This window comes from Dendropsophus ebraccatus, chromosome 6 (genome assembly GCF_027789765.1).
Source record: "Dendropsophus ebraccatus isolate aDenEbr1 chromosome 6, aDenEbr1.pat, whole genome shotgun sequence".
Lineage (NCBI taxonomy): Eukaryota > Metazoa > Chordata > Amphibia > Anura > Hylidae > Dendropsophus > Dendropsophus ebraccatus.
In genome coordinates this window covers 103834716-103856735 of record NC_091459.1, presented here as the reverse complement: position 1 = coordinate 103856735, position 22020 = coordinate 103834716, and the positions used below count along the sequence as shown (strand labels likewise).

Genomic DNA, 22020 nt, shown 5'->3' with positions numbered 1-22020 from the left:
TTTTTTTAACATACACAAAAATAAGGTGAAGAATGTTTTAGTGTATGAAAAAAATAACAGATGTGTTTTGATCCTTTTTTGCACACAATTGCTAAAATGTAGTGTGAACCCAGCCCAAATCTGGAAACTCTGAAATACAACACAATCTGGTATTACAGTTTAGGTTGGTGCTTACTTGGCTGATGAAATAACCACGGAGTGTTGATCTGAGCTGAGAATCTGCGATAAATGAGCAGCTACAGAGTCTTCATAGCCCAAGATTTGCTGCACCTAGATAGTGTACATGAAACAGGCTCAGTTAATCCGGACTACACAGAAGGAAGGATTAGCTTACAGCTACACTAAGACTTTGTAGCCCTACCGGTTTTTAAAGGGTTTACCTCAAGACTAAACTTCTCCACAGGCTATATTCAGATATCCCATAAAATTGGAATGTAGCGGCAGTCATTCACTGCCACGTGATATACTTGAGGTACAAGGGACCCATACTTTCATGATAAGTGTGGGTCCCATTGGTCAGACTTCTGTATGACGTGTATGGGGGCCTTTAGCCTTAGGTCGCGTTCAAACATCAGAATATTCTGTCCATGGACCCACAGATGGCGACAGAAAGCGAACCCATTCATTTCTATGGCCCCATACACATCTCCGTACATGTTACAGAGGTGTGTTGGGGCTGTGATTCGTGCCACAAACATGTGCAACCTGTATTACCCTTATTGCTGCAAGTCACTGTGTAAATGCAAATGCATTGCGGACAGCTGCGGAAGCATATCCATCATCCTGTCCGTAGCTGTGGGTCTGTGTGAATTGGGCCTTAGAGTGAACTCTTACCTCACAGTCATCACTTGGCTCTGCGGATGTGCAAGGATCCGGGGGCTGAGCTGGAAGTTTTGTCTCATATACCATGATACTCCACCTACAAAGATCGAAACAAGACTTACAATTGACAAACGTCATGAAAAAAAAATAATAATTTAAAAAATTGTAATTGTACATTCCCTTAGCTCACCTATCCAGCATTTTTGTGCCAGCTCTCTCAAGTTTTTCCAGAATCTGGGGGAGCTGAGTGTCATCATCACATGCAGAACCCCATCCTAGGACACGGGCCAGGTCATTTCCAGTGCCTAAGGGCAAGACTCCTAACTGACACTACAAAAGAAATGGTAAAAAAAATAAAATCCAGATTCATTCCCAAGTCAGGTTTTTCTAACAGCAATGAATCACAGCTCCTTCTTTATAGCTTAAAGAGCTTTGGTAAAATGAAACCTGAGCTGTGATTGTTGGTGATAGGTGTCAAGGTAAACCCTTGGAAGGTGTCCCCCGATGTACGTCTCACGTATACCACTTGGTGTCATCTGTCTTACATAGGGTCATATATATAGATGGCGGTATACGTTTTTTACGCGATCTAGCTGAATTGAAGGGAGGTCTGTTTAAAGCATGCGCCGTGACGTATCCCAGTGCTTACATAAAACGGTGCCTGCTGGACACTGCTTAAAGCAGCATGAACTCAGCTTCAACTCTGCAGACTGTGACCTGTGCTTCATATTAAAAGTAGTTAGTAGTATGTCTGACATTAACCATTAATATCTCTGTAATACCTGTTTATGTAGATTAAGAGTATCGATTTCAGACAGGACCCAGCCCACGCTACCATCACCACCACAGACCAATATTCTGAAGGTGTCAAACTTTTGAAACAAGCGTAAACTAAAGTGAGAAAAAAAATTACATAAAATAATGTTATTATAGTTAAGAAATACTATATGAAGAAATGTATATAAAAGTAGACAAAATCCCCCTGGCCTTACCCCAGATGAGGCCCTCCATTCATCAGGTCAAACACTTGGGCTGGGTTAAGCAGTTGCTTGAAACGTCGCAGGAATTTCACTCCTTGGTTATCTCCACTCTTTGAATTGACAAAAACAAGTAGGGGGCTAGTGCAGGAGGGTGGGCACGTGGCCTTCCAGAACCCTGGGGAAGACAAGGAGGCATGCTATGTAGTGATGTGCTACAGATGAAGTCCAATCCGATCTACAAGGTGTGAGACACACATACCATCAGAGTCGATGCTGTTGAGGGCCGTTGGTGGAATTACTGACACTTTGCATTGTCCAAGTGGACACTTTTTTGGCAAAAGTTCTTTACAAGAGGCGTGTACCTACGAGCAATAAAAAGAGCCACTAAATTGTAAAAACAGCAACATGTCAAGGAAATAACACATAGCTAATAAATGGCTATACGTGGTTTGGAGGAAATCTTTAAAATCTGGGACCTCTGCCTTGGTGTAACCATAAAACGCAGCCACCTAATGCGTATTAGATAAAGATTTTAGCCCATTCACCATTCATCCTCTCCTCCTGTGGGGTGCAGCGTTGCCTACGCAGGTCATCCACAACACATTACAGACTGCTCAGTGCTAAGTATCCCATACACCAGCCACGTAGCCTTGCTATGTGACACTATTCTCCAACAAACATGGCACCATTCAGTGCGAGATCTTTCAGTGAGAGTGGAGATTGCAGCATTAATGCTTTGCACATTACAATGCAGAGGCTTAGCTGAGTACACAATGCTACTCTGCTTCTTTGTCAGGATCATATAACATGCAGCGACGCCACAATAGTTAACAATAGACTTTTTTTTAAAGTCTAATATGAATGAACAACAAGCGGTAAAGAGCATTTACACAGAGCACTTTCTCAAACCACCAAGCGCGATAGGTATGAAAACTTGTTACACCGGTAGAACCCTCATAGCAGCCTTTAGGCACTTGGAAATGAACATGTTATAAACATCACTATAAAGGGCAACTTGGCCTTTACCTTTAAATGTGGCTTTTAAGCTAAAAAATGGTTAGGGACTGATGCAGTATAGAGTATATGTGTGGTGGAGAACCAGCGGCCCTCCAGGTGTTACAAAACTACAATTCCCATCATGCCCTGACATAGTTGATCATAGTTTTGCAACAGGTTTGGCTCTCCAGGACTAGGAGGCTGCAGGTTCCCCACTACTGCAGTATATTGTCATTATTCAACTTCTGTAATAGCGGCCATTGATTTCTGCTGCCTGGACCAAGTATGGATTTCCAGAGCTTCACGTGAATGGGCAGATCTACACAATGCAGATGTGAATGTGTCATACACACTCCAACATAGCAGGCAATTGCCCTACTTACTAAGGTGTACCTGACAATTATAAAAAAAGCTTCCGACATGGCGCAGAGACATAGCCATAGACAAGTCATTTGTGGTCGGAGTGTTTTCAGCTGTGTGGTTTTTGGTTTTACTCCTGCTTGTTTTTGTGCTTCAGACTCATAACAAAAGACAATGGAAATTGGAAACAAATCTGCGCAGAACGGAAAACATGCTGTGTATCTGATAATCCTCCACATGCTCATTTACTTGTGGAAGTATTGGGAAATTTCACTCCAGACTTCACCCTCTGTAATACAAACAGAGAAATCCAAAGGAAATCGTAAGAAAAGCTGAGACACCTGAAGGATTTGTGGGGGAGTCGCTGGGAAGATGAAGCAATACGAAAATATCCGCCATGTTTGCTCTTACCCATAAGTAGCAACTAAAGATTTGTTTACCAGTTCATCTAGCAACAAAGAGAAGAATGTAAATGGTGGCAAGAAGTGACAGAGCCGGTCTCACATACTCTACATTGTCTTGGAAGACTTTACAGGGGACTTTACAGCGGGTAGACCCTTCCTCTCTCTCGTGTTTTCCAGCTGCCATACTGCTAGCCACAGAAAAGTCTCCTCTTGGTGCATTAATCTGCGGCCACATAACTGTACATGGCACTGCAGCCTTTCCTTATAACTATATTCACATGAAGACACAAAATACAATCACTCAACACAATCTGGCAATGCTGGTAAATTCTATACAGATCAAACTTCACATTTCTTCTTGACATTTAAATAAATGGATTAGCAATAAAAATTCATATGTTTATCATGCCAGGCTTCAAGGGGGTGTTCAGGATAAGAAACTTGGCAGCATTCTTCCAACAACAGAGCCACACCTGTCCATGGTTCATGTGGTGTGGCAGCTCAGTTCCACTGAAACGAATAGGGCTGATCTGAACTGTACTTATACGCACAACCTTAGACAAGTGTGTGTGTTTGTGTGGGTTCTGACAGCAGAGAGTGGAGAATGTCCAGACACCTCTGGCAGCGGCTTATCTCCTTGAGAGCAATAGGGCCGGATGGGTGAAATGCAACATGCCTGATTCTTCCTTCCCCCAACATCACTTGTTGCAAGAGAATCAGGAAGCCTCACACATTATTTTGTTGCTGCTGCTAAAATTGGAGTGATCGGCTGATATATGTCTAATGTGTATGGAGCCCTTTATCCTCTCCAGTAGCACCCCAAGGAAAATAACAACCTTGGTAAAGCAGAGGTCAGGGTGTAGTGTGTTTTTTTCATCACTTATTTCTGGGTTTGGGGTCTCTGCATTTCGGTTATACACAGTATGGCAAAGCATCACCGTTTTCAAGATCTTGCCAAAATTCTACTTCTTCTGCCACTACATCAGACTACTTATCCATGTCCTATCAATCCCATCAACTATCCACATTTCTGACGCACATTGTTTCCTTTGTATGTCTGTCTGCTGCCTGTCGTGATTTCCTCTCATAGTGAATGAAATCTACCTGCCCTATCAATAATCTGTCTGACTACAATTTCTGTCCTCCCCTTGCACTATGCTTTGGATCTACAATTAGATAACAGAAGCTACTGTGAGGGTAGTGATCCCCAGGGATTCCCTACAGTGAAATCACATCTATCATTTTAAAGCAAACCATCAATACATTTGCTTTAAGTGTTGCACATGAATAGAGCGTCACTGTTCCCGCACACGGCGCCGATCTATTACCGGGCAGCGGCCTGAGCTGAAGCACTGGAGGCGGGCCGCCCTGCCCCCATTAGGAGCAAACCCCACCCCTCTATAATGGTCCTTCATTGAGTCTAACTTACAGCGAATGTACTGATGGTACAATTGCTTTAACTATTTTTGTGTGGATAGAAAGGTTAATTTATTTATAGCTGCTCAGAATCTGATAAAGACGTCATCTATTATTTATATATCACCTTTATTAAAAGCACAAGGATGTCAAATAGAAACAGGATCTACTGACAAGTTACAAGAGAGTACAAAGGAAGGAGGAGCAGGTGAAGACGTAAGCAAATGAAGCTGTATTACATGATGCAACATGAATACTGATCCTGTCACTGGACACTCTATGTATTTACAAGGGCCATGTGTGGAATATTTACTTGACATGCACAGAACAAGCTACACTTAGAAATTATATCGTAAACTGGATTAATAATTCAATATTTCAAATTCAAAAGTGTCGAAGACTAAACCCCATATAGATACATTGACCTTCAGACCTGAGGAATATTGTCAGTACTTCTGTTCCCCCATGCTGTGGGTGAATTTAGAGATAAATAAAAAAAGGTTTATGCCGCAAATATTAAAGGGATTATCCAGCCTTGTAAGGCCGATGACCTATACACAGGATAGGCCATAAATAATGAGTTGGTGGGAGACCAGACTCCCTAGCACCCAGCTGATGAGCTGTTTAAAGGGACTCCAGTGCTTGTGTGAGCATTGCAGCCTTTCTAATGCTTATTTGTCCTTGTATTGAGATACTATTAGTACTGGTGGTGCGAGGTACTGCAGCTGTTCACTTGAGTGGGACAATGCTTAAGTGTCTTGCACGGTCGCTACAAATACTAAAAGAGGTTACAGCACTTGCAAAAAGAAAGACTCACTGTTGCTTTGCACCATAGGCATTGCCAGTCTTGCAGACGGAGCACACTGCCGCACATCTTCTCACACACAGTACATTTTGCACTAACAGGTAAATTGCCCTCCAGCCACTGGTGCGGCATTGACACCTACGAAAATAACAAAAAAATTATCAGTTTATATATTACAGCTATATAACAGATATATTACAGATATTTATATCTGGTCAATAAATGATGGCAACGGAGTGTAATCCTGTAGAACAAATGCTAATATTTTGTAAAAAATGGAGATGCCCTGTGTAACAATGAGGTTCTCACAATGTATAACTGTTCACAGAGCTGCCATTTATTATAATTACTAGGGTCCCTCTACTTCCTTATCTCCTAATTACCTCCTAAAGTCCTTCCGCCAGCCTTAAAGACGGGACTGAGCCATGCAATCTCTCGGGTAGTGTCATATTATCTGCACTAAATCGAGACTAGCTTTTGAGACTATGACAATGAGAAATATTCTCCATTAATCTGAATGAGGAACCACAGCTCTATTTCTATTAAACCTTGTTTATGAATGAGCTCACACTAACCCCATCCTCATCCTCAATAATGTCCTTTCCAATAGAAGCCAAGGTGGTCCATTTGCAGTTATTGGTGGCCCTCACTGCACAGCGTCGGTGAGACTTAAACTTGCAGACTGTTAACATAAATGAAAAACAAAAAAAACACGTAATAAGTTAGCAGTAAAACCATCAGATTAAAAGCACAGCTTGTACTTATATATAGGACATATGATGGCATCACTCCAATGTATAATTTGTTCAGCGGGTGCCACTATACCTTTGCCTCTTTATCCACCTGCCGAGTCCTATTCCACGGCCCGATCAATAATGTAAACGAGCGCAGATCTGCTAGATCGGCGCTCGTTTATTGGGCCTATTCCTAGGCCCGATAATCGTTTAGCGAGGGCTGCAGGGACATCATTACCTGTGTCCTTGCAGCCCTTGTTTAAACATCATACATTATCTAACCATGTTGCAGGGTTTCTCCTGCGCTCCTTTTTCCTCCCGGTCCCGCGTGCAGCAGCAGCTTTGGTGCGGTCTGTCAGCTCAGACAGACTTCACCGAAGCTAGTGCTGCGCGGCGGACTGGGAGGCAGAGGAGCGCAGGAGAAGCCCTGCAACATGCTTCGGTAATGTATGGTGCTTATGGAATCGCTGGTCGCCCTCCGCACATCGCTATTCCACGCAGCTATTGACACCAGCTAATCGTTTTCTCTATTCCACGGAGCGATAATAGGCCGAATCGGGCCTAACCCTCAAAGCATTTTCTAAAAAGTGGAAAAGTGTCTGAGCGTGAGGCAGCGGGGAGAAATACTGCACAGTGCCAAATCGGTGGGGGTTCCCATTGAATGTCAAATGTTTTCTGAAATGACAGGTGCACTTCTGCTGGTTGTTCACTATTCCTCTCCCCCTATACACACATGTATAATGCCCCTATTCCACGAGTCGTTTGTAGGAGCAAACGAGCGCTATTAGCGCTCGTTTGCTCCTCGTTCCCCGCTCGCTGCCGCCGCTATTCAACGCGGCGTCAGCGAGCGGGTGAGTGCGGGAGGGGCGGCGGGGAGCTGCTGGGGGGGCTGCCCGGGGAATCGCTGATCGTCCGGGCAGCCCATAGGATATAGCAGCATCTGCTGCCGACGGTCCTATTCAACGGAGCGACGGCAGCAGATCGCTGCTATATCAGTCGCTTGTTTTTCAACATGTTGAAAAACAAGCGACTGCAACGATCAGCCGACATGAACGATGTCGGCTGATCGTTGCACTCTATTCCACGGGACGAATATCGTTCGTATCGGCCGTTATCGGCCGAATACGAACGATATTGCTCCTCTAAACGACCCATGGAATAGGGCCTTAAGCCTCAGACAGACAACTCTGGCAGAATCCTATTTATAAAGAAAGGATCAGGCATGCTGAAATCTAACAAGCTCATCCTTTTTTCCCCCAGTAACCACTATTTGGGTGGAGTCACGACATTCCCATACACATTAGATGGTTGACAAGTGCTCTTGATATGGTCAACTTTGTCCAACTCTAAAACCCTTAAAAATAAATTTACTCAGCTTTCCTCTAATGTGAATAAGCACCCTTAGACACAATATTAGTTTATATACCATACTGTACGTGTTGCAATATGATGACAAATGGAACAGAAGAATCATATACAATAAGTTGCCATTTTCATAGTGTCCACAAAGCAGAAACTAAGGGCACACTTCACTGTCATTGACTTTAAGCACATAGTCCTTTATGACAGACACACCTCAAATAGCTGTGAAATATGTGAGCTAATCTCAGTAACCTGGGCAAACAAGATCCCTGGGGATTTGGCTGCAGTAGACGCACAGCAGGTTATCTGCTATAGTACTAAGATTTTTTTTTTTTGGTCTTTGTTTTTTTTTTTATTCTCATACAATCCTATCACTACAACTGAAGAATACCCTGTCTCAAGATATATTACGGCCTGTTCACATCATTGCCTTACGCCTGGCGAACATGGTAAGCTGCAGCTCCAACTCAGAATCCTGAATGTTATCAGGAACAGACTCCAGTTCCTTCATAAATGGCCAGTCAGACACCAGGGGAATTATTTATCACACTAGTGTAAAGTAGATCTGGCTCAGCAACTTCTTCCTAATGTCCTACATGATCCTAGGGCGACTTCTGAGGGAATAAGGCAAAGATATAAAGGTTCATCAGCTGTCAGAATCCGCGCTCCTGAATCATCGTGGGTCCCATAGGAACTGCACCCTCAGCTGACTTCAGCTGTGTCCCACCTCAGTCACTGATTGGCCATTTCTGAGTGGGGCCATGACATCACAGGATCGGGAGCCCAGCAGGCAAACATGAGCAGTGACGCTGTACTGCAAGAGCATGGGGATGGGTAAGTTGGACTTCTTTATTATGATGCCACCACCCCGTCCCCCTCGGATTTTTCACTGTTGCCCAGAATGCCCCTCTCTGTCACACACACACAGCCTGCTGTAGCCATAGCGCACACACACACACACACACACACACACACACACACACACACACACAAAATCTCCTCCCAGAACGAGAACACCACATTGAGGACAGAGGTTACTGCTACACTACTTATGGCTTCTCCTCCTCTATATTACACAGGATATCCTTATATTACACTGCTACTCATATACAGTCATCCAGCATCCAGGAGGAGAACAGCACAGATCTCCCCCCCCGCCCCAAATGGACTCTTCCAGCTCAGAAACAAACTACCAAATAGCAATGTCCAACTTTTCCCCAATCACCCCTATTTAATAGAGTCAGTGCTTTATTACTAATACAGGGAAAAATATATTGACAAATACGGTAGTTCAAAAGAAAATATAGGATGGCCCTCACCGATGTAGTGAACAATCCGGCTTTATTCAGGCAAAAACAATACAGCGTGGGGGAGAGAGCAGTCCGGTGACCTCGCTTTCCTGGCTACCGCCGCTTTGACGAACTTGTCAAAGCGGCAGTAGCCGTGAGACCGAGGTCACCCGACTGTATTTCTTTTGCCTGAATAAAGCCGGATTGTTCACTACATCGGTGAGTGCCATCCTATATTTTCTCTTGAACTATTTGCCAATCGTGTTACTTCTGGGACTGTGCACCACAGAGTAGCTGGTGGATATGGCCATCCAGGACCGGATGGTGGGGAGCCAGGCTATGCGCTCTGTTTTCTCTTTTTGCATAAAATATATTGATGAGGAACATTTATAAAAATTCACATGAAAGCTCAATTACAAAATTCTGAAAGATTTTTTTTTTTTTTAAAGCTGGACTCATACTTGGTAATTTTTTTCCTATTCTGATTCTACAGCCCTGTTATTCATCCAGTAGAGTCCTCTTTGGACTTCTACACATCAGCATACATTTATTGAGCACTATGGTGTACATCTTTATAGTGAGAGGCTATGGACAACACATTTTACTATATACCGCCATATGTCATATCCTTTCACTGGAGGGTATGCATTGGGAGCTTTTACATGTGTATACATCAAACAGATTCTTAAAACATGATGTCAACTGGGCCTGAGGTTTACACAATGACTGAACACATAAAACTGGATAAATATATTAAAATCTAATGGCTGGTTGCCATCAGGGAAAACAAAAATCAGACTTATTGGAAATGATCAAGCACAGTCCTTTGGAGCCATGCAGCTACCATCTCTATGAGAATAAACATACACGCTCAGCTAGTTTGAGCATGCATATTCATGTAGAAGTCAGGTAAAGTAGTTGTAGGCTCATGTATAGATTATGTTTACGGTTGAACTTACCGTATTTTTTATTTTATAAAACATTTTTTTAGGAAGAAAATATCTTACTAAAAAGTGTCTCTGTCTTATATAGTCAGACCGCCCTGACTCCTTCCCTGATGGTTGGACAGAGTGCTGAAGCTGTGCCCGACTGCTGGATGAGCTTTGTAGCTACTGATAGCTGCACAGTCTTCTCCCGTCGGGCACCAGTCATTGAGATGAGTGCCGGCAGGAGAGGAATCTGGAGATGATGTGCATCTCCTCCAGACTCCTGCATGTAAAAGCCCTGGGGAACTTACCCAGGAGCTCAAGGACCTTCGGAGATGTCACAGTAATGTGACTAATCACTTGACTGTATTTTGATACAGCACTGTTCTTGCCTGTGGGTATTTATGCAGCAGAGCTGAGTCTGTATGATACAGCAGAGATGAGTCTGTATGATGTAGCTGGGTGTGTATGGTGTAGCAGAGTTGGGTGTGTATTGTGCATACAGCAGAGCTGTGTATGTGTAGGTATAAGGTACTGTCATGGAGTGTGTTAAAGTGGCGCTATTATTTCAGTAAACTCTAACCCCCTTCACTGAATTATTACCTTTGCTGCCTTAGACCACTAGGGAAATTTAAGTAGCACAAAATATTTTTTTTCCTGTTTTCAGTTGCATAAAGTGTGTTTTATAGTCAGGTGCATCTTATAAAGCAAAAAAAAAATAAAATACAGCAAATATGTTGAAAACAGCAATAGTATAAAGTAAGGGTCCATTTACACAGAATGATTATCTGACAGATTATCTGCCAAAGATTTGAAGCCAAAGCCAGAAACAGACTATAAACAGAGAACAGGTCATAAAGGAAAGCCTGACATTTCCCACACCACCTCCTCTCCTCGTCCCCTTACTGTTGGTGTTCCCTAAGGCTCTGTACTCGGGCCTCTTCTCTTCTCCATCTACACCTCTGGCCTGGGACTTATCATAGAATCTCATGGCTTCAGGTACCATCTTTATGCCGATGACACTCAGATCTACCTCTCTAGTCCGGATGTCACCTGTTTGCTATCCAGGATTCCAGAGTGTCTATCGGCCATATCCTCCTTCTTCTCCTCCCGCTTTCTAAAACTCAACATGGACAAAACAGAACTTATCATCTTTCCCCCATCTCGCTCCACCCCGCCTTCTAATCTGTCAATCACAATCAATGGCTGTACTCTGTCCCCTGTCCCCCAAGTCCGCTGCCTTGGGGTCACCTTTGACTCTGCCCTGTCCTTTAAACCCCAAATCCAAGCCCTGACCACCTCCTGCCGCCTTCACCTCAAAAACATTTCCAGAATCCGCTATTTCCTCACCCCTGACTCCACCAAACTGCTGGTCCATGCTCTCATTATCTCCCGTTTGGACTACTGTAACATCCTCCTCTCTGGCCTTCCAGCTAACTCCCTTGATCCCCTCCAGTCTATCCTTAACTCTGCTGCCCGACTAATCCACCTTTCCCCTCGCTTTGCCTCAGCCTCTCCCCTCTGCCAATCCCTCCACTGGCTCCCCATTGCCCAACGTATTCACTTTAAATTGTTGACCATGACATACAAGGCAATCCACAACCTGTCCCCTCCGTACATCTCTGACCTGATATCCCACTACCGTCCCTCACGCAACCTTCGATCCTCCAGTGACCTCCGTCTCCGCTCCCCCCTTGTTCGTACCTCGCACAACTGCCTCCAAGACTTTGCCCGAGCCTCCCCCATACTCTGGAACTCGCTACCCCGACACATCCGTCTCTCATCCACCATCAAGTCCTTCAAAAGTAACCTGAAAACCCATCTCTTCAAACAAGGCTACAACCTACAATAACTCTGCATCACACTTGACTGGCTGCACTTTACCTCCTGTTTCTCTCCCTATACCCTATAGATTGTGAGCCCTCGCGGGCAGGGTCCTCTTCCCCCATGTACCAGTCTGTCTTTTGCCTTCATGTAATGTTTTCTGATCTTGTATTGTTCCTGCCTGTTGCCTATCTATTGTATAGCGCTCTGGAACTAAGGGCGCTTTATAAATAAATAATAATAATAATTTCTCCTCTTTTCAAATCCATTCCTGACTTTATCTGCCAAAGATTTGAAGCCAATCAGTCAGATAATCTGTGTAAATGGACCCTTATGCTGTGTTTACACTGAATGATTATCGTGCGAATTTGCACGATAACGATCGAATTTGAACGATAATTGTACGTGTAAAGGCAGCGAACGATCAAGCGGCGAGCAGGAAATCGTTCATTTTGATCTTTAAACATGTTCTCAAATCGTCGTTGGTCGCTCGCAAAAAATTCGCAGATCGTTCCGTGTAAACAGTCGTTCACCGATTTCACCTATGTGCAAGTTAGTCTTAAGCGATCGCAAAAAGATTTTTCTGTACGATATATCGTTCTGTCTAAACGCTGATAGTTATTAAAAAAAATTGTTACTTCGAAATCGTTAATCGTATGATCAGGCGAATTATCGCTCCTTGTAAACGCAGCATTAGTTGTACAATTTCTGAACAATTCAGTGACAATTGGTGTGGCCCAGCTGCATAACTAACTGAGCGATCTAAAGCAATCAGCCAAATCAGCATTAGTTATAGTGGTGGTGTCAGGCCGTGTTGAAGAGGCCTAAGTTTCTATCAATAACACCAAACAAAATAAGCCAGAATTCGGCATTATCTTGTCTGGTGAGGCCGGGTTCACACTGCATTGTGTGCACATTTAACACATTTTATTCTCTTGTAAAGGATATAAACGTATACCAAAGTGTAAACACTTACCTCTATGGAGTAACGTAGACAAACAGTGTAATTCTATTTGTCTATGTTTCACTGGGTTACCATTTCATTACTTTTTTTGTTTGTTTTGGTTTTTGGTACTGTAACGTAGTAGTCTGACTATTGTGTTCAACAGGGATCCCCCTGACACTGTTTTTTTCCATAGCTTTACACAGCAGAACAACGGAAAATACAATGAGTATGTACCCAGCCTAAACTGGCAGATTAGAGATAGTATATTGAGGCATTGCATGTCATACACTTCTCTTATCAGCCAACCACAGTGGAAAAATCCTACCCGGAGAATAACATTTCTGGCATACAACAGCCTGGCAATGGCCATCTCAATCCCTTGTGTATTATTTAAACAATGGTCGGCTGAAATAGCCTAAATCAGCAAGACTTTTATCTCATGTATATGGACTGCTACATTGTGTAAGTGTTTAGGGTCCAATTCAATCAGTTACCCATGAGAAATACAATAATGGGATGTCAGTGATCAAAGCTAGAGGCAAATCTAACCATGTGTCATCATGACAGAGGACATGTGACTGACTTAATTGTGTGACATGCAAGTAATTATTTTATAGTTTTGGAAATCTGTACAGTATGATTGATTGTTATTTAGATTACACTGTATAAGAGGTGATCCTTTAATATACCTGAATTACTGGATATGGTAATAGAGCAAGGAGAACCTGAAAGAAAATCAAATAGCCCTGCAGGCTTATGAGCAGAAGAAAGAGAAACTTTGATAGCAGCCTCTGTATTACCTATGGTGCTATAGCAGCAAACCAGGTGACAATGCCTTTCTCTATCAGACCACCCACAGCACGTCATTCAGATAACTAATATAATAGACAATTGTTGCATACACAATGCCCTCTTCTGAGATAAATCAACAACTAAATGAAGATCAGTATAGTAAGTTATAACATTACCTTTCTGTAACCACTTCCATCATCAAATCCCTAATCTCTATAGGCAGATGGTCCCTGAATGTGATGTGTAGAGGGCAACCAGGATCCTACAGGTGGAATTTGACGTTGCCCAATATTTTTTATTTTGCCAGGTACAATTACCTCCTCTGAAGTGGTCATAGAGCTGCCAGCCACCCTGCCCCCTCCCCCATGCATACTCTTGTTGGACAAGTGTGCATGTGTTCTCAAAATGGAAAGGAGAATAAGATGTTGCCAGATACTGCTGGTCGCTCCCATGGATCATATATGTTGAAATCAAACATGGCTGATCCTTCTTTCTCCCATTATTCTCTGTAAAAGGACAACCCCATACAAACTAGATGGCCCCCTTTACTCCTACTGAAATGACATGCACATTTGGCTGTGCCAGATATGAATGTAAATGGGGAAGTCAGACAGGAAAGCTTGCTAGCTATATAAAGTCTATTGCCAATTTTAGAGTTACTTTATGAGGGTTATTATTTTAGCTGCAACTATGTGGCATGTTTTAGCAACCACTACTGTAGATAATGGTACGTCTGCAAGATGCTTGATAATCTATATTTAACATATTGTTCTAGCAGTTATGTCAGCCGTCCCTGTAATGTCACATAGCTGCCCATCCCTGGCCCATGGCAGTGCAAGTTATTAAGGTGACTATGCCAGTTATAAGTACAGCTCATTAAACAACATGAATAAACAGGACAACGTATATTTATACCTACATAATCACCTTCAGGAATTACTAAGAAAGCCGTGTCATAAGGCTGACATTCTTAGGAGCCAGTGACACCTCCCCGGCGACATGGAGGATATACAAACCTCTTCATAGCAGACATTACACATGGAATACCAAAAGGCTATTTGCTAACATACCTTCACAGGAAAGTCCATGAGAGGTGACCCCAGAGAGGGCTTCACGACACACGTTGCAGTATGTGGGTCGGGCATGGGAACAGGCGTACCAGTTGTGCATTCCGGAGAAATGGTCCATACTGTACTGGGCTGACTGAAAGCATGAAACACACAGAGCAATTGATTTGTGAAGGCAGTGTGCAGAGGCACAGCAGGTCAGATCACTGCCCAGGGCAGTCCTGCCTATTGGGATTGTTATGCAAATGACAAGACAAGAAACACTACCTAACTGAGCAGGAATGCCACTTCCTGAAAAGTGTAAAAGGACACATAGACTTATATGCATGATTCTAAGGTATGATCTGCCCACCCGATGTCACCACTAAAAACACAAAAATCCTCTTCTGTCTGCTTCATTTAATCTGTTTGTTACTTGTTACTATGTTCACCTAGCATATCACTCCCAAGGGGAAAACATACACTGTGCTAAAACACCCTCACTTTTTACATAGGTTTCTTAAAAATAGATACAATAGCCCAGTTCAATCTGTCTGAAATAAAGACTTGTTTTGCCCATAGCAGCCAATCACAGCTCAGCTTTTATATCTTAAAATGGGCAAAACCAAGCAGTTTTAAGGCCATAATACACTAAACAATTTTCAGCCTTACTTGGCAGATTACCGACTGTTCAGGCCGATAATCAATCAGTGTAATAAGACATGTTGAAAGGCAACGATCAACCATCATGCACAATGTCAGCTGATTGTGGTCTTTCAACATATTGAGAAATCATTATATGTCTTTCAGGCCTCACCAAAGTCATACCTCCCAACCGTCCAGGACCCGGCAGGATAGTCCCGATTTGGGGGTAATGTCCCGCCGTCCCAGGACGGTCCCCATGTGTCCCGCTCCCCACCGCACTGATTTGATAGCACAGTACACCTGTGGGGCTGGGGGCAGTGTCGGCTTGGCCCTTGGCTGATGTGCGCTCTCTGGGGGTGTCCCGGGGCACGCACCAGTGTCCTCAGTGTGCGCCGCCGGCCTGTACTTCCGGTAGAGGGAGCTCTTGTTAGAGACGCTCCCTGTACTGGAAGTACCAGCCCCAGCAAACTCTGCGGTCACTAGTGCATGCTCTCCTGGTGAATCCCCGGGACACCCCCAGAGAGTGCGCATCAGCTGAGGGCCAGGCCGACAGGGGAAGAGAAGAAGACAGCCACAGCAAGGGAGCAAGGTGTTAGGTGAGCTGTGTTTTTTTCTTTTTGTCTGGGGAACAACATAATGTACATGTACAAGGGGGCAATCTATAAGGGGGACATGTATAAGGGGGACATGTATATGGGCAATGGACAACACAGGGGGACCATCTATAAGTGTGATAACACAGGGGGGTGCATATACTAAGGGATCAAATAGAGTCAGGGCTACCCACTAAATGAGGGCGTAAAGGGGCAGATACAGATGTTCAGTTTGTAAAGAGATAAGGATGGTGCCAGAGTGAGGAGCCTAATATGTTTGTCTGGCGGATTCCATGGATTTCGTGGCTCAAAGAAGTTCTCATGAAGGCCCAGGTCAAAAGAAAGAAGAAAAAAAGAAGAAAATGAAAGGGCAAAAAATCTGATCAGAGAAGACGTCCCCTGTAAGTCACTGGATATAGCTGCACTATAATGTATATGGTGTACAGAACCTGTGTAGGGATGGCTCTACCTCTACTGCATATTGATCCTTGTGCAGTGGATTTTATTCAGTACCAGCGGTGGCATAAGAAAATCAGTGTTGTACTACTCTGTGATTGTGGGAGAAGTGTTTGGGAGTGGTTAGGGGGCGTGTCTTGGGGCATGGGTGTAGTTAGGGGCAGGTTTTTTTGTTTGGTTGGGGAGTGTCTAGGTCCCTCTTTGCGCTCAGTCAAAGTTGCGTGGTATGCAAACTGTCTGTTTAATCTGAGAAACAGTGCTGCGTGCTATGTTGGTGCCAGCAACTGTGATGTAAACAAACCTAGGATAGCCACTATTACCACCCCTACAGAACTTTCCTACATTTTGTGTTTTGCTAGGGGTGCGATGAAAGAAACCCAAAACAAGCATACTCCTCTATCTCAGTCTCCTGCAGGTGTTACATCATCTAGTCCCCTACTTGTCACTCTTTTCCTACTTTCAAGGCAGATTTGTCTCAGCAGTAATAGACCACTAAGCCAGTTATGGGCACAGTAGTATTTTTCTAGTTACTGCTGAGACAAGCCCCCTTGGAAGTAGGAGTGATAAGCAGGGGACCAGATGACATAACACAGGGAGCTGCAGGAGAACAAGGTAGGCGATTATTATTATTTATTTACTTTTTTATATTTTTATAGCATCACCAGCAAAACACAAAAAGCTTTATAAGCCCCTTTTGAAAGGCATTCAGGTGTCTGTAAAGCTGGGTGAGCAAGCTGTAATGGCATCAATATAAGCCAGGGGTCCTCAACGGGCGGACCGCGGAGGCCAGCTGTCCGGACCCCTGGTCAGACCTCCCAACCGCCCAGGCTCCCATGTGTCCCTCTCCCCACCGCACTGCCTCTCGCCCCATAGGTGTACTGTCCTTAGATGTCAGTACGCCTGTGGGGCTGGGGGCAGTGTCGTTACCCCCCCCAGCTGATTTGCGTTCTCTGGGGATGTCTCGGGGATTCCCCAGCAGAGCGCGCACCAGAGACCTCAGTGTATGCCGCCAGCCTGAACTTCCCGGAAGTACAGGCGAGCGGCATACACTGAGGTCTCTGGTGCGCGCTCTGCTGGGGAATCCCCGGGATATCCCTAGAGAGCGCAAAATAAGCCGGGGGCTGGACCGACATGAGAAAAGAAGAAGACAGGTACGGCGGGGGAGCGAGGTGCTAGGTGAGTTGTGATTTGTTTGTTTTTTTGTCTCGGGGCTATATACTACTGGGGGGGGGGGGGGGGTCTATATACTACAGGGGGGAGCTCAAGGGGGTCTATATACTACAGGGGGAGAGCGCACGGGGGGGCTATATACTACAGGGGGGGAGAGGTCACAGGGGGGCTATACACTACTGGGGGGAGAGGTCACAGGGGGGAGAGGTCACAGGGGGGCTATATACTACAGTGGGAGAGCACAAAGGTGGGCTATATACTACTGGGGAGAGCACACAGGTGGGCTATATACTACTGGGGGGGAGCTCACAGGGGGCTATATACTACTGGGGGAGCTCACAGGAGGCTATATACTACAGGGGAAGAGGTCACAGGGGGGCTATATACTACAGGGGGAGAGTGCACAGGGGGACTATATACTACTGGGGGGAGCTCAGAGGAGGCTATATACTACAGGAGGAGAGGTCACAGGGGGGCTATATACTACTGGGGGGAGCTCACAGAGGGCTATATACTACAGGGGGAGAGTGCACGGGGGCAATATATAACTGGGGGGAGCGGTCACAGGGGGGCTATATACTACAGGGGGAGAGGTCAAAGGGGGGCTATATACTACAGGGGGAGAGGTCACAGGGGGGCTATATACTACAGGGGGACTATATACTACAGGGGGAGAGCGCACGGGGCTATATACTACAGGGGGAGAGCTCACAGGGAGGCTATATACTACTGGGGGAGCAACAGGGGGGCCAGTCTTCCCAGTAATAAGCATCAATTCTGTATGTAAATAGTTGAACGTTTGTGAAAAGTAACAAAACACGTTTCTTACTGATGTTCAGCTCGGACCTTCACCTGACAATAGACCCCGGTAAGTGGACCTTTACTAAAAGTTGTTGAGTACCCCTGATATAAGCTGATGCTTAGCTCAAAAGAATTAACAAGTTGCCAAAAAAGTACATGTGAAAAGCTTCAATTTAATAACAATTGTTATTCACCTTAAAAAAGGAAAAGTTTTATGTATTTTTTGCATTGTTATGTTTTCAATGATAACATTTACAAATTTATGCTTCAAATCGTCTCTGTTTTGCATAAATCGTGTGGTTTCACAACTAGCACAGGTAAAAATATAAAAAAAAAAAAAAAATAAGGCACCTTCACCTGTAAAGACCCCGCTGCCAATAACCACACTCACATGTTTCCCTTGACCTTCAGCACTGTGTGAATTCAGCAAAGGTCAGGATATTTCATAGTTATGTGTCTTATCTGTTTACCATCAAGGCCTTGGCTCCTTTTAGAAATACAATGGTGAATACAATCACACTTGTCCCTTCCAGGTGAACAACCCAGCTTCCCTTTAAGGGCCCTATTACACCTCTTAATATTTTACAGAAGCGGTTCCCCCTCATTCCCTGCTACATTGGGTCTATTACACACACAGACAGCGAGCGGGAGGGGCCACCCGAACGATCCTTAAATTGTTTGGGCGGCCTATTGAGGGCAGCCATGATCAGCCGACATTGTTGCCTTTCGACATGTGCTGTTTACACTTCACAATTATCAGGCTAAACGGACGGTAATCGGCCAAGTGAAGCCGATAATCATGCAGTGTAATAGGGCTTTAGGTCTTACTGTAATGCTAATAAATGTTTCTGCTAATGTGTCAGTACCTCAAAGAGCTCACGGTTCTGCACGGACTTCAGTGCCGCCATCCATTCCTCCATGTCTTTCCTGTTGTCTGCACTCAGTATCAGTTTGCGGAAGGGAGTGAATACCTAAGAAATGGAGGAGACAGGGAGGAAAAAAAAGAAGTATAAAGTGTAAGATGCTGTAAACCCACAGACATGAAGCATAAGAGGAGGAGAGAGCAAAAAGAGATTTCATTTGAAGCAGCTGTTTGCTAAAGGCATGGAAGCCCAATGTGCACAGCGGTGCAGGAAATACAAACAAAGGCTTGTCTATAGACTTCAGCTGCAGCAGTATATGTGTATGGACATGTGTACTTGTGTGCTGCTACAACTTGGGAACTGGGGCTGCACACAAAGCTTTCTTATGTGGCAGCTAGGATACTGTGGTTTAGGGTGTGTATGCTTGTGTACAACTTTAGCATCACATTAAACTGGCGGGTATGTGAAAATAGTAATTGTTGTGGAAATCTTTAGTCGTGTTTTTTTTTTGTTTTTTTTTGCAGATATCAATAGTCCAGGCGATTTTAGGAAACTTTGTAATTGGATTTATTAGGCAAATATGTCATTATCTGCATTCAAAAAGACTTTCCCCAGGTCCCCCCCCCCTCCTCCCTCTTATTCATTGCTCATTATAAGGAAATCTCGACTTGTAGTCGGGCCCTGTCTGTTCTATGGAGAGGGGAGGGGGGAGATTAGTCGGCATCAGAGAGCAGAGAACAAAGTATTACACAGCGGGACCTGTGTGAAAGAGGTATTCAAATGTTAGCGAGGTCAGTGCTAATTTCAGAGAACCATGAAGACAGGGGGGGAGCTTCAAACTGCTTTTTCATGATAAAAATGCATTTTTTGGCTAATAAGCCCAATTAAAAAGTTTCTTAAAATCGCCTATACTATTGATTTTTGCAAAAAAAATTTTTAAACAACAGTGACAGTTTAAGGGTGCACCTGGTTGCTTCCTGCAAATAAGCCATATTATTTCCATGCTCGCTCCAGTACATTTTCCCCCCATGTGTTCATACGTCATACTAACAAACAAGCCTGTAAGAAATGGTTATTTAATTAATGTGGCACCTCCGTTTTCAAACACCTCAGTGTTTAGAAAATGTGGTTCTTGAAATATGATTTCACCCAAAGTTTTGTTTGGTACTTAAACTTTGCTCAGTATCCAAACAAAACTGGGGGAGATAACTGTCGTCTGGTCCAGAAATAGGGTCCTTTAATCCTCATAGTCACTGCTCAGGTCAGTGCTGGGGCTGTATACATACATGTCCATTAAAAACGTCCCTTACCTTGAAATGACAATAATTCTTTTATATCCTTGACTCATATCCTTGAATCCTTGACTCCTTTCTGCCATGATCACACATCCCACACATAGATAAAGACTTTATAAAGAGCTCACCATCATCAAGGTCCATAGAGGAACCCAAACACTTCACCTCTCCTCCATGCACACAGGCACCTGAGTGTGACCTATTTGGAGGAGACGTGGCTGTACACCATGTAGGTCACAGGATGAATCATGTCGGCTGGGTCGTGCTGGTTTGGTCACTAGATGATCTCACACATAGTGCATGTGGTCCTACTATTACCAACATACCTGGAAATGAGCTCGTCACTTTGTGATTTGCACGTTTTATAGAATTTGTTAGTAATGACACAAGAAAATACTGCAAGTGTCCTTGAGGGTAAGTGGAAGGGGATTGAAAACTGAAGCCAACAGCTGTGATTTTTTTATTCAAGTTCTATTTTGCCAGGGAAGCCCTTCCTCTGTGAGTATCTTTTCTGAAACTTTTGATGGTCACATTAAAGAATGATAGCTTTGCTGTAAAAGTGCCCATACACCTTATACTGAAGCCAATGGGTCTGTACAACCTCGCTCTAAGGTGTGAAGGTCCATAAACATAATACTTTTGTCGTCCATACCCGTTGCTTTTGGTGGCTTTGGCCATCAGTATAAGGTGTATGGGACTCCCACAAGCGACCACTGACTGATGATGTCGGTGGAGATAGGGGTCAGACGTAATGGAAAATCAATGCCCTACCCCTTTATTCTCAGAAACATAAGCTGCAGCCAGAGCTCTCTAGCTGCGGCTTACCCATCCCTATAGAGAGTTCAGGAATGGTCAGCTGTGCACACATTCTTGTGTGCGGGGAGAATGGCGGTCGGATGGGAGAAATAACTGACAGCTGAAGGATTGTTCGGCCATCAGTTAGTGAAAGTGTATGGGGACCTTACAGAGGTCTTCTATTTCTGGCATACCCCACCTGCCCCCTAGGCAACACATGAATATTCAACCTTGCTCAACGTTCAGGTGTATGGGAAAGTTGGGACAGCCCAAGTCCCTCTGTAAACAGGCACCAATTTCAGAGATTGGCATGTGTTTATGGAGCCTTCAGAAGGATCGATCAGTTATATGTTGGGGTCGGAGGAATGCTCACTGGATCGTGTGGCTCTTTGCGGCAATCATCTACACATATCCAGTAATACACAGGGAAACGTAAAAATGACGGACAATGATTTCTCAGCAGGTCAGAATGGCCCTATGAGCGAGCAAGTGAACATTTTGCTTGGGTGTCAGCCTAAAAGTAGGTTGAAGGGGTATTCCACTTAAATTGAACCTTTAATATGTTGTTGCCCTGGTGGAGAACATAACAAATAGGGTATTCTTACCGTTCTGTGTTCCCCTGGAGTCTTCCTACTCCATCTTCAGGACCCCACTGAATGTTCCCACCTCCAAAACACATGACAGCTTGCTTAACCAATGA

General features: G+C 44.2%; 1 protein-coding gene across 1 annotated transcript in view; it reads right to left on the bottom strand.

Moving 5' to 3' along the window:
- Positions 1-22020, bottom strand: part of DGKD (diacylglycerol kinase delta) — a 65417-nt gene that overhangs the window by 20486 nt on the left and 22911 nt on the right. Inside the window, exons 4-13 of the mRNA XM_069975470.1 lie at positions 19234-19338; positions 14727-14859; positions 6359-6465; positions 5796-5921; positions 2062-2164; positions 1815-1977; positions 1605-1713; positions 1013-1152; positions 835-919; positions 176-270 (exon numbers count right to left, since the gene is read on the bottom strand). Of these exons, the coding sequence (XP_069831571.1) occupies positions 176-270; positions 835-919; positions 1013-1152; positions 1605-1713; positions 1815-1977; positions 2062-2164; positions 5796-5921; positions 6359-6465; positions 14727-14859; positions 19234-19338 (1166 nt within the window). The remainder of the gene's footprint in view (positions 1-175; positions 271-834; positions 920-1012; positions 1153-1604; positions 1714-1814; positions 1978-2061; positions 2165-5795; positions 5922-6358; positions 6466-14726; positions 14860-19233; positions 19339-22020) is intronic.